This window comes from Protopterus annectens, chromosome 1.part0 (genome assembly GCF_019279795.1).
Source record: "Protopterus annectens isolate FY-2018-M chromosome 1.part0, PAN1.0, whole genome shotgun sequence".
Classification (NCBI taxonomy): Eukaryota; Metazoa; Chordata; order Ceratodontiformes; family Protopteridae; genus Protopterus; species Protopterus annectens.
In genome coordinates, this window is record NC_056725.1 from 1,922,092,651 (window position 1) to 1,922,106,742 (window position 14,092).

Sequence of the window (14,092 nt, forward strand, 5' to 3'; positions counted from 1 at the left end):
TATATATATATATATATATATATATATATATATATATATATATATAATATATATATATATGTGTGTGTGTGTATGTGTATGTGTGTGTGTGTGTGTGTGTGTGTGTGTGTGTGTGTGTGTGTGTGTGTGTGTGTGTGTCTGTCTATAGATACATATATATATATATATATATATATATATATATATATATATATATATATATATAAAATACACACATATATATATATATATACATATAAATATATATACACATGCATATATATATATATATATATATATATATATATATATATATATGTGTGTACATACAAACACACATACACACATTGAAAATAGAATAAAATAAGATATATTAATATATACCTATATACACAGAGATAGATATAGATATATATTAACATAACTTATTTTTATCTAGTGTTTTCAAAAGGCTCAATTTTATTCCTTTTCATATGCATTGACTTCCATTTGATTAATGCTTTCAACTAGCACGCGCTTGTGTGTGTGTGTGTGTGTGTGTGTGTGTGTGTGTGTGTGTGTGTGTGTGTGTGTGTGTGTGTGTGTGTGTGTGTGTGTGTGTGTGTGTGTGTGTGTGTGTGTGTGTGTGTGTGTGTGTGTGTGTGTGTGTGTGTGTGTGTGTGTGTGTGTGTGTGTGTTTCATATCTCACAGCTGCTTAGATTTTTACCTCATATTTTTGGTCTGTTCCTCATAGAATTTGTGGTTTTCTAAATAATACATTTCAGTTTCAGACTTCATAGTTTTCAGAAAATGTATACTAACACAAATCCTGCAATTCTAGCAACCTTCTAAGTTTATAAAAGCAATATTTAAAATTTGTTCCTATTTTGTGCCTTCCCCCTCCCCTTTATTTTAGGCTTTGCCAGATTACTTGTACTAAGACTTTAAGAGGCACAGTGTATTTGTATGCATTTATTTGTGTAAATGAGCATCTATGTGTGTGTTTGTGTGTTTCTATCCCCTGGAATGATGGAAAGAATATAAGGACTTACACTGTAATCCACTTCAGGAATTTCCTCTAATTATATTCTTTATTGCCTTCTTTCTTCTGAGGATAATAATGAATAATTATGTGATAGCTTAATTTATTTGTATGGGTTAATTCAACTCTGCACTTCCTTTATAAACACTTTGAAGATATTGTTGTATATAACATTGATTATTTGCACTGGTTGTAAGGTGTCATACCTCAGTGCTGACATTAACCAGCTGACATTTGTACCTTTTGAAATTTTCTCTTTAGTTCAGTATAAACATGTTATTTAACTGTTGTGTTTGTGTATCAGAATGTGCTGAATTTGTGCTATATACTAATATTGCTTTTTCATAGAAGCAAATTTAGTTTTATGTTGATCAGTAGATGAGTTTGAACAAGCTGTATTTTTTATGAATACTTTGACTGATTATTTGCTGTCTTTCTGTGTTTTGTTTTGAAATTAATAAAGACTATAATAGAAATATAAAGTAGAAAAATCCTAACAAATTGCTTTTGATTAAAATTGATCATGAAATACAAAACACTTATGTAGCAATCATGAAGAATAGAAAAAAGCTCAAAGAAAACTTCAGAGATACAATCAAAATAAGACTTAAGAATGCCAGACATTTATGTCATGCAAATACATCACTGTTTGATGAATACAGCCATACATGTCAAAGAGACACAGCAGAATTTGACAAATGAATGATATGAGATACTATCAGATGTTATAAAATCATATTTAGTCATAAAGTTAGAATAAATGTTATCTGCAATGCATTCTGTCTTACTTATCTGACTGATTGCGATATGTGACCAATTGAGCAGGGTAATCAACAAGCATAAATAAAACACATTAGCATTTCTTTTTGTAAATTGAGAATAAATGGTCCAATAATTCAGCTACAAATTACTTTTTTTTATTATTATGTCTAACTTATTGAAGCAGGTGAGTCTAAGAAGGTGGGACAATTTCCCCAAATGCTTGTTTTCCCTCCAACTATGCAAAATGTCATACTGTTTAAATTTAAGGGCACTGATCTAGAAATCATGGAGTCTAATCATCTGATGCAATTTATAGTACATTAGTTAATGGAGGATGATATTTCAAATGCATTAGTTAAAAGGTAGGCTAGGTAAGCATTAAAGGAGCATAAATATAAAGCCACATTGTTTTTTTGTTTTTTTTTAGGAAGGGTGGCATTGCTGACAGGGAAGTGAAAACTTACTCTAACATTGATATATGCAGCTTTATGACAATAGCTGTTCTGAATTAGAAAAAAAAAACTACCTGAAGAGATAGTATTGTGTCAAGCCATACTTACCCTATATTTGTACTGTGACTACTGGGTTATTCTGGTAAGTGACTACTGGCTTATTCTGGTAATAACACATTCTTCAGCTTATCATAGATATATGAGGAGATTCCAACTGGAGCAAGTTTAGAGGCAAATTGGGAGAGAGATCATATTTCAGGATCTCAATGCTCAGAGTTAAGAGAAGAAAATACAGAACAATTTTTTTACTAGAAGTCACTTAACTATATTAATGGTGATACAGTAATGCTTACAAGAATGTAAATCAATAGATCTTATTAAACAATATCTGGATGCTGTGTACATTTTAGAGGAAGACGTGGCAATGAACAGTGGGCCATATTCTATTTTAACTTGTAGAATTTCTTTCTAAATATCTGCTTGTGTTCATTATAGTTAATATTTGCTTTGCACAGGAATTCTAATGAAAATATGGTAGTATCTACAATGTATATATATTGTAAGCATAAAATAAAAAAATGCTGAACTATAAGTTGCTTGTTGAATGTCTTGTATGTCTGATACCCTTTAAGTCTAAGTACAACTTTAATGTAAATGACTTTACATACATACATGCATACATACATACAAATGTTTCAAGGATGGGCATTAAAGCCTTTCTAGCTTGCCAATATGCTAAAACACTTGTTCCCATAATAAATGTCCAGGCTGTTCTTAAAAATATCTAAAGTAGTACTTGCTTTAATGTAATTTAGTAGTCTGTTCCAAGCATCAGCTGCTCTGTCAGAGAACCAATTAGTACACTTCTCATTCCTATAGAATCTTCTTCATAGGTTATCTGACGATTCTCTAGTACTTTTTGGTAACCCCAAACATTCCCAGAGGTAGTTGTCCCTAATTGCCTTATATACCTGAATAAGATCTCCTCTTAAATATCTGTAAGAGACACTGTACAAGTTCAGATATTTTATTCTTTCATAATAATTTTCACATCCATGGATCCTTTAGTATATTTCCGCTGTACTTTTTCTAGTTTATTCATGCTTGTTTTCCTATAGGGTTTCCATGTTGTTATTCCATACTCAAGTTTGGGTCTAATGTAACTAACAAACAATGACTTCATTATGTTTGATTTCCTAGACTTTATAAATTTTTTTATACAACCTATAGTTCTATAACTATCATTAGACAATTGGTTGATATGATTAGAAAAACTTGTAGCTGAATCTACCCATATACCCAGGTCCTTAAATGAGTCTACAGTTTCAATCACTGTGTGCTGTATTAAATATTCACCTTTCAGTTTATGTCTCCCAAATCTCATATGCTTAGTTTTTGATGTATTTATCAACATGTTATTCTCCTGTGCCCAAATGGTCAATTTAATCAAATAATTTTGCAGACATACCTTATCTGTAAAACTTGCAATTAGTTTACCCAATTTCAGGTTATCAGCATATAGACTGTAGAACACCTCAGATGAAAAAGTAAGGTCTGAAAGATACAATCTAAACAATTAAGGGCCTAGTACAGAGCTCTGTGGGACACCTTGACTGTAACCAAGGATTTCACCTGTCCAGTTGGTGTGTGATACTTGCCATGTCCTATTTGTAAGCCATGCAGCTATCCATCTTATCAACAGTACATCAGTGCCTAGTTGTACTAATTTATTGATCAGTGTTTTGTGCATGACCCTGTCAAATGCTGATGAAGTTAAATTTATATAAATCACAGCACAATTTTTCATTCATAGCTGTTATTATATTGTTATAGAACATCATGTTACATGTGGTAATAGATCTATTTTCAACATATACATGCTGATATATGGTTTCAAGTCCTAACCTATCCAGTTCTGACAACAAGTTATCCAGTATTACCTTCTCCATTATTTTTCCACAACATGAAAGTACACTTAAGGGTCTATATGACTCTGGGTTTGTCCTACTCCCCTTTCCCTTAAAGACAGTTTTAAAAAGTGCATGTCTCCAATCTTGAGGAATCTCCCCATATTTATATGAACTAGTGAATAATAGATGTAATGGCAGTGTAAGTTCTTGCTTAAGTGTTCTCATATCATTGTTACTTATTCCATCTCCTCCCTGCACTTTGTTTGGATCCAGTTTGCACAGTTCTTTTTCAATATAATCTAATTTGATTCCAGTATCTGGGGTAACCTGGATGTCACTAGGACAACTTACCACCCCTTTTGTGGAGCCAAACTGTTTTGCATAAGATTTTGTAAATATATCTATAATCTGCTGTGTCTGAGAATAAATTTTAGAATCTGTACACAGTTTATCAATTTGTGTATCTTTACTCCTTCCACATCTTATGTATCTATAAAAAGGTTTCCTATTATGCTCAATATCTTTATATAAATTTTCTTCAAATTTTTCTTGATCTTGTCTAACACTATGCTTAATCTGTTTGTCCAGCTTGTTTATTTCAGTTTTCAAAGTTGTAGTTCGACCTCTCTTCCATTTCTTATATTTTTTGTCTCTCACCTTAATCAGGTATCTTGTTCTTTGGAAAATATACCCCCCTGATGTTATGTGCCTAGATCCTGATATTAAACATTTTTGACTTTTTGCACTCAAACAATTTCTCTTTCAAAACTTTCCACATTCCATCTGCAGTTTTTCCACTGAACACCTCACTCCAGTTAATTTTTTATAGCAACTTTTTTGTTTCCCTATAATCTGTAATTAACCTTCTGTGCATTGGCTTAGATTTCAGTTTGGCAGAATTATCTAGCAACAAATTAACCTTTATGACCCCATGATCACTGCACATCAATAGTGGTAAAACTTGACTTGAAGTTACAGTAATTTTTTTAGGAACACAAACAATATGTAGTATATTCCATCCCCTGGTAGTTTTTTTTGCAATCTGAAGCATTTGTTGTTCCTGAATATACTCTGTGAATAATTTCTTTGCTAACATTGTTGATTCAATATTATTCCAGTCTGTTTCTGGTAAATTTAAGTCCCCAGCTAATATTATTCTTCCCTCCTGTGTTTCATGTAAGAAATGTATGAATTCCTCTAGGTCATCTGCACTTGACTTAGGTTGTCTGTACACTCTAACAATTGTTATATGTTCCAGGGTTGTCTTTATTGTCACAGTTACACAGTCTATACTATTGGTATTATCACTGAACATGTAATAATCACAAGTCTCATAACTATCTTTAATGCCTATCATAGCACCTCCACCTGATTTTTTTGTTAGAATGTCTGTTACAGTAAAAACATTTATACCGTGACATAACTGGTTTCCAGTCATTGTTCTGTAACCATGTTTCACAAACTATAACAACATCAATCTTGTGGGAACATAGCAAATTTTCTAATAAAAACACTTTATTATTAATGCTCCTAGCATTAACAACCATCAGAGATGCATCAAATGTTTCTATCTGTGAACTGTTACATCTTTGACCTGGCAAAAATCCTGGCTAGTGTTTGTCAAATATTGCAAAATATCTGCTGCAGAAATTCTCTTCCCTGATCTAGACAAATGCACACCATCTTGTCTGAACACGTGTGCCCAAAAGAAGGCTTGGATGCTCTATACATTTCCATTTTTAAAACAGGACATTTTTCCATGTAGGTGTTTATCCAAAAAAACTTTTCATTCACAGTGACCTGACTATCCTTTCTACAGGTGATTTGTGAAAAATATGTCCTAACACCAGTACAAGCTATACTGTCTAGGAGGCTGTCAGTTCCCAACTAACAGTCAGAGAATCTTTGTTGGTGACATCATTTGTATCAGCATGAATAAAAACAGATCCATACTTCCTTGCATTAAGGCGTTCCAAGGCTTGTTTCACAGCTTCTATTTTTGCTCCTGGCAAGCATAACACTACTCGATGTTCATTATTATATCTGCAAATATATGTATCAGTTCCTCTAATAACTGAATCTCCATTTACAAGAATATCTTTGCTGACCATCTCTGAAGAATCTTTAGCTTCTAATACAGTCATTTCAGCTCTATCAGTTGTTACGAAGGATGGATCTTCAGCGCTATTATTCTTATTGATTCCACTGTTTTCACTGCGTATTAAATTCTCACCCAGCTGGTTTTGTCATAGAAGTTGATTTAAGTTCCTTTGAATTCCTTGCTACTTTGTGTAATTTTTCCTTTGCAATATTTTATTCAATTAAAGCTGAATATGGATTCCTTAAATGAGTATGCAATTAACTATTTGCTAATGCACAAGTATCTTGTACAGTGAAATAAATGCTATGCATATTTAAAGGTAACAGCTGATAACACTGGTGATCTTTGTTCCTCGTGTTTAGGTATGTAAACCAGTGTTATTGAGTATGGTTTGTGTAACATCATGATGTCGGCTAACATTTCCTTTTTCTTGTAGTGCAGCCACACCCTCCTGCAAATATAACTGTGAAAGTGGAAGCATCCAATCCTCATGCACCCACTCTTCTGATTAAGTGGTCTCCTCCACTACTGGCAGATGTAAAATCTGGCTGGATAACTCTGGAATATGAGCTGAGGATGAAGGTTGACAAAGGAGAAAAATGGGAGGTAATAAAAACCTAATTTTAAAAAGGAATGCATAAAAAGCTTTATGTAAAATGGGCATACTTGAGGAATGCAGATTAAATTCATCTAGTTTTATTACTCATGATCAAATTTATACATAAAAAACATTGGACTCCCAGTTTCATAGAATCAGCTGTGGTGACTGCAATGGTAGGAGTTGTCTGTGGTTAATTCTACATATTTTATAGATGCCTGATGAAATGTGTTATAAAGCCTTTATAAAGTTTCCCTCAAAAGTAAAAATAAACAGCCTTTTCATATATCCTGTGATACATACATCACTTATGGTTAAACATGTTTCTTTTCTCTGGGCTGAATCTGTTTCTCTGAATCTATTCTGTCTTTATGTTCTCTTCAGTATCCCTGTGTCTTAAAGACAAAGCAGAATCTTCTAATATAAAGGGCATACAATTGCTTAAATTATATATATATATATATATATATATATATATATATATATATATATAAATTAATCCTGCCCTTCATACTGTGTTCATAGAATAACAGTTAAATATTTCACCAAGGATTTTTTTCTAGCATTAGTGACATGGCTGATTTGTGAATTGTGAAACTAATCAATTTGTCTGCACTAGACTAACATTCACAGGTCATTTATTTTGTAACTGGGGTATTAACTGAAAAAAAAAAAAAAAAAAAAAAACAGCCTGAGATACTTACAAGCAATGATTCCACAGGGAATTATAATTGTATGTCCGGGAAATTACGGCATCCACAACAGGTAATGGAAAAACATAGCTTGTAAAATACTTTGAAATGATTCTTCTAATGGAGGCTAATACAGAGAGAGGATGTTTTTTTTTTTTTGGTTTTGAATTTTCAGAAAACTACATTAAATATGTGTGAGCTGTATTACTGAAAATGTAATGTGAAGTTCACATTAAACATCAAAACAAAGTTCAGAAGATGTTAAAATAGAGTCTGCTTAAATCTACTTAGTGTGAAAACTAATGATATTCCTAACTTAAGATTATAAATGAACAACAGGTACAGGATTACCCTAGCTAAAGAAGACAGCTGAACATCCAAAAGAAAATGTTTTATTTTGTGGTTATAGACCACTCTTGTTATATACTCCCTTGTGGCTCATTTCAGCCTTTTCTATATGTGGCCTTTTCTATATGTTTTTCACAGTCAGCATCGTGGCCTCAGTCTCTTCTGAAGATCCATATAATATCTAGTGACTTTACTAAAAGGTGTCCTTTCCTCTTCTCATGTTTCTTTCACTATATCTAAATGTCCTCAGGGATCTATTACCTTATACCAGCTCAAAAGGGTAAACATCAGTAAAGCTTGGAGTACCTCTTAGACTTTGAAAATTAAGTAAGGTAATAATTGGTCCCAGTCCTTCCCATCTTTCCCAAGTACCTTTTTCAACATTGACTTCAAGGTTCATTTAAACCATTCCACTAACTCATACATTTGTGGATGATACACTGACATCCTTAGCTGTTTAACTCATCAACTCTGGTGCAGCTGTTGCACACAGTTTTACATAAAGGGGGGCTCTCAGGTTTATCAAGATTTCCTTAGGTATTCCTTCACAAGAAAACAATATAAATAATTTCCTGGTAATGGGTCTGGAGACAGTGAGTGTTGTGGGACAATGCCACTAGTATGTACTAATGCCCAGTATTGGACCTCATCAATGGTCCCACCATAACCATCACAATCCTCTCAAAGAGGACTTTAATTATGGTCAGTGGAATTAAAGGATTCTTAAAGAGTGTGTTAGTGGCCATAACACATACAGCACCCTGAGTAGAAATATTCATCTTCCATAATAACACCAAGCCAGTGAAGTCTATACACGACACTTGCTCTGTTTTTGTCCATGCCTAGATGGCCCCATAAATCTTGGCTGTTAGCCATGTTCATAATTGTTTGTCTAAATACTTTAGCCACATAGTTGTCAAATGGCCTCTCGATTCTTAAAGTCTGTGTTAGTGGCCATAATTAACACATATAGCGCCCTGAGCAGAAATATTCAACATCCATAATAACACCAAGCCAGTAAAGTCTATACATGACTCTTGCTCTGTTTTTGTCCATGCCTAGATGGTGCCATAAATCATGGATGTTAGCCATGTTCATAACAGTTTGTCTAAATAGTTTAGGCACATAGTTGTCAAATGGCCTCTCGTCTCTCATTAGCTACTGAATGCAAATGATTATTCTCCAATTCAAAATAAAGGTTTCTTTATGGCAATACTTTGGGAGTATGGATCTCCTCCCATAATACTAACAATGTTTTCTCTTGGGAATGGGTGCTACAAGTTCACTGTCATCTCTTCGAACACAGGAGCCATTCACAAAAATAATTAAATCTGGATTCTGTAAGGAAGTATCCCTCAAATCTAATCTAGGAGGAAGCAAAGTGTTAGTAACAACTATACAATTATGAGGCTCTTCTTTGTCTGCTATAGGAATTAAAGAAGCAGGGTTAAATGGTGGGCATTGAACAATTTGTAAAAACGGATATTAAGTAAAGACAATTCATATATATTATAAAAAGCCAGATAAAAGCTTGTAAGATCCACAACCAATTTATTGATTGAGCACTTTCGTCTCACAATAGAAACTTCATCAGAATGCCATTGTAACAAAAACCCCACCTTTTATACATTATCGTAATCACATAAAATGACATCACGTCCTCTATACAAAAAGGGAATTCATACATGAATACATATAACTACTTAAAAACTACTACCTGACATCATCCCTTATAAAACACTTACATATAAAATTCTGCTTTACGTTTTAAAATAGAATTAATAGAAATTGCACTGTTAAGTCCTGGTGCCTCAGAGGCATTAGTTCTCATTTGCCATCTGAGCTCCTTAAGTTCCAGATATTCATTCAAGGGTCCCCCCCTCTGAGCCTCGGAGGCACCAGGACTTAACAGTCCAGTTTCTATGTATGAATTCAGTTTTTGTATATTGGAAGTGATGTCATTTTATGTGATTACGATAATGTATAAAAGGTGGGGGTTTTGTTACAATGGCATTCTGATGAAGTTTCTATTGTGAGGCGAAAGCGCTCAATCAATAAATCGATTGTGGATCTTAATGGCTTCTATCTGACTTTTTATAACAGTTTGTGGTTGGAGTGTCCTTTTCATACAATTCGTATCTAGGCAATCATGCTGCAGACAGATATTGTGTTTGAGTTTTCAGTAACAAAGCTTCTACAGAATGTAGAACTGCCACATAAATCTTATGCCTGAGAGTCAGAGCAGCCGCCATTTCCCCTAAGCTTGATGTTGCAGCCATTGCCCTAAAGCATTGGGGGAGGACTGCAGCTACAGGATCAAAATCCATGCTAAAATAAGTAATTGGCCTATAACAATAATTTCTATGTTGTGTTATAGTCCTAATGCCACTTTATTTCTTTTGCTACAAAACAAGAAAAATCTTTTAGAATAATCTGGTAACCCAAGTGCAGGAGGATTTAAAAGCAGTATTTTAATTGTAAAAAAACTTGTTCATGATAAATCTGCCAGGGTAAAGGTTCTGGAGGATCTTTCTTTAACAATTTTAACAGAGGTTTAACTACTTCTGCATAATTAGAAATGCATTGTTGGAAGTAACCAGGAAAGCTCTCAACTGTTTTAAAGTAGTACGACGTGGTGCCGTTTGTATCGCAGTGAAAAGGGTGGGAAATTCTACATTCCCTTGTGATAATCTAGTTTAAGTATACTGTTGTCCTCTATAAGTAAATGGAAACAGATTTTGGCTGTCTGGATGTATTGGGATAGAAAAGAAAGTAGATGAAATATCTGTCACTGGGAAGGTTGTGTCATCAGGTGGTATAGAACTCAGTATTATTGCAGGATTAGAAACAACTAGAAATGTTGGTATTACTGTTGCACTCATCATGTGTAAATCTTCTACAAATTTATATGTATATTTCCTCTCTTGATATATTTGTGTGGATTGCCTTCACATGGTCGACATTTCAAAATGTCGACATTCATATGGTCAAGACCATATGACTGACATTTGAATTTAATGTCGACCATGCAGAATCGGCATCTCTATACAGTGCGGAATGGAAAGATTTCCATCTTCTGCATGGTAGTACAAACTCGGAGTTGGTATATTTAAATTTAGGGGGTGAGGGGTGCAGGGGTACATAGCCCCTAAGTTTTTTTGTGTTTTTTATTTTTTATTCTATGGTCGACATTTCGAATGTCGATCATATGGTCTAAGCCATTATGAATGTCGACATTCTGAAGTCGATCCATTTGTGTGTGTGAGTGTGTGTGTGTGTGTGTGTGTGTGTGTGTGTGTGTGTGTGTATACATATATATATATATATATATATATATATATATATATATATATATATTCTATATTTATACTTACGTTTATATTTATATTTAGACACACACACACACACACACACATATATATATATATATATATATATATATATATATATTCTAGAAGTGTTGACATAATGGTTACGTTTTTTGTCTCCCATGCACAAGGTACAAGGTTCAATCCTGACCTCCAGCCAATGTCTGTTTGGAGTTTGTATGTTCTCCCTTTGTCTGTTGGGTTCCTCCCACCTCTGAAAAACATACTGAGTGTTTCCATCTTAAACTCACCAACGAATGGAGATGTGGGCAGCAGCACAGACTCTACATTGTGCCCTATAGGGTGGACAGTTGTATAGACCAACTGCTTTGGGCACCTACTATGGTGCACAGTATCCTCAGGATAGGAGAATATGGATCACAGACTGAGCACCGTGGCAGAGCTAGCCACTCGACTGTGTAAAATATGTTTCTAGGTGATTCAGTCATGTCATGCCATATCATAATGTCACCAAATGGACATGGGTATTTGCCAGTGATAAGTGGGTTGAGGAAAAACCCATGCTAACCATGGGAGAGGTGTATGTTCCCCTGTTCGACAGCATGTGCCCACCATAAAGCTCAGCAGCACTGGGTCAATAAGCTACTGGCTGGCTGATGTTTAGTTGCCCAGCCTGGATTTTCCAGAATAACTCTGTTGAGTTAAAAGCTGGATGTACAACCAATCAACCTGTCAAAAATCAACTAAGAATTGCTACAGTCAGTGTAGGTTTACTGACAGGATGGAGCTTGGAAGTGGATGACATGATGGTATGGAGGAGGCTGGACATCCAGTGCGGTTTCTAACTGTGTGGCCGTGATTACCAAAATTTGGCAATCCTTTGGTATTGAGATGGGCCCTTTAGGGGGTGAGAGGGGGGTGAAGTTGGCAGAAAATCGATCTGCCAGGATATTGGCAGTATCCTTGTGATCAGCATATTTAATGCCATTCTGTTGTAGCTCAGAGCAGATCTGAGCATTGCCATTTAGATTCTTGACATAACTATAGAACGCTCACGAAAAATAGCAAACCAGCTGGATGAATACAGCCCCAGATAAAAATCCACAAAGTACACAGAACACACAGATATCCAGAGACCATAAACTAGGTAGGTTTAACAAGATAAACATTACTGATTGTTGGTACAGGCAGAGTCAAGTATCAGTCCAAAGTAAAAAGTAGAAAACTTTATTTCACGTTAGTAAGTGCTTTCATAGGAATAATTCCCACTTCATCAGACCATAACTATAGAACGCCTTGTGGTTGTCTTTGGAATCTTTGGCAATTTTATTTTTGTAACTAGCTTTTGAGGATTTTATGAGGGAACTCAGCTTCTTACTGAGGCTGGTGAGGGAGTTTTTTGCATCCTGGGATTTTCCTCTTTTCTGCAACAGTTTCTTCCTTCTGTTGTATAGTTTGTTTATAGCAGGGGACCACCAGATTGGCTTCCTTTTTTTTTTTGGAGGAGAGCATCTTGGTTCTATTTGAGATGGCACAATTCATGCATGAGCGGATGTGCTCATACAGTGCCTTAGTGTAGGATTCAGCAGTCAAAATTTCAGATCCCGTCTGCATTGATGTCATGAAGTTTGTCACTTCTGACTTCAGTAGTATGAAGTTGGCTTTGGAGAAGTTTTTTACAGAGGTTTCCTTACTGGGGTGGGGGTGGGATGTGGATATCAAGGGTGATTTGCTTATGGTCAGACCTGACCAATGAGGGGGTGACCACTGGTGTGGAGCATCTATCTCCCATGCTGGTAATGACCAGGTCTAGGATATTGGAGCCCATGGTGGGACAATGGATTAGTTGATCCAGGGCATTGGAATTTATGAATTCCAAGAACCATTGGGAAAAGGTAAGGTTGAGAATTCCAATTTTGTTAACTTATATAGATGCTATTATTGTACTTGCAAAGAGTAGGATTTGGATAAAATAAGTAATATTGTGTCTAAATGAGTGTTTAGAAGCAATATGTATAATGATAAACAAAAAAGTAAAGGCTTAGGTGATGGGGTTAAGATGGGGGAATATGTTTAACAATGAATGAAATCTCAGTTAGGTATAAAATTTGGGAATTCAAATGTAAGAGGAATCCAACGGGAAAATAATAGAAGAGCTAAAAAAATCTTTTTCTGTAAAACATATAGATTATCATTTAGTGTAAAGGTATATTCAATAAATTCAGTATTAACAGGAAAAATAGCATGCTTAGTAAGTGTATTGATGTTGCCAACAATATTTGAAAAACAGTTATTGCAGATTCTTTTCATTTATATGGGGTTCTAGTTCAAATCCAGTAAAAAGAGGAGTTTTGTATTTAAATAATTAACCCAGGGGTATATTCTGCTTCACTGAATTAATATAAAGTGTTAAATCACTGGAAAATCTATCAAAAGGAAACATTAAAGCTGTAAAAATAAGAAATAAATAGTGTAATAAGAAAGTAGAATGTCAAGATTTTGGTGGAGACTGGTAATAATTACCAGTGAAAGAAACATGCCATATAAAAAGAAAAGTGAAAGAATGTGTTTATATTGTGGGGAACAGAAACTACTGAACATTTTTTTGAAATGTAAAAGAGTAGCAAAGTTATGGGAAATGACATATAAATAATTTTTTGAAGATACAAAAGAAGTATATAAAATAACTATGGATATCATTAGATACGGATGTTATAAAATGAAAGAATGTGTTAAAAGAATAGATAAAAATGTTTATGTCATATGGGTTATATGGAATGAAAGGATGAATGCAATTATGTTTAATGGAAAACAGATTTTGGCAACAATATTTAGTAAAATCAGATGGTGGTTATCTAAAAAGGATTAGGGTCTAATGAGAATGAAAACTTGATATAAT

General features: G+C 34.3%; 1 protein-coding gene across 4 annotated transcripts in view; it reads left to right on the top strand.

The window, feature by feature from the left end:
- The window catches only part of PRLR (prolactin receptor), a 2,068,968-nt gene that overhangs the window by 1,957,588 nt on the left and 97,288 nt on the right, over positions 1-14,092 (top strand). For all 4 annotated transcript variants that reach the window (XM_044070113.1, XM_044070132.1, XM_044070123.1 and 1 more), the window contains one exon: positions 6,663-6,832. In XM_044070113.1, the coding sequence (XP_043926048.1) occupies positions 6,663-6,832 (170 nt within the window). The remainder of the gene's footprint in view (positions 1-6,662; positions 6,833-14,092) is intronic.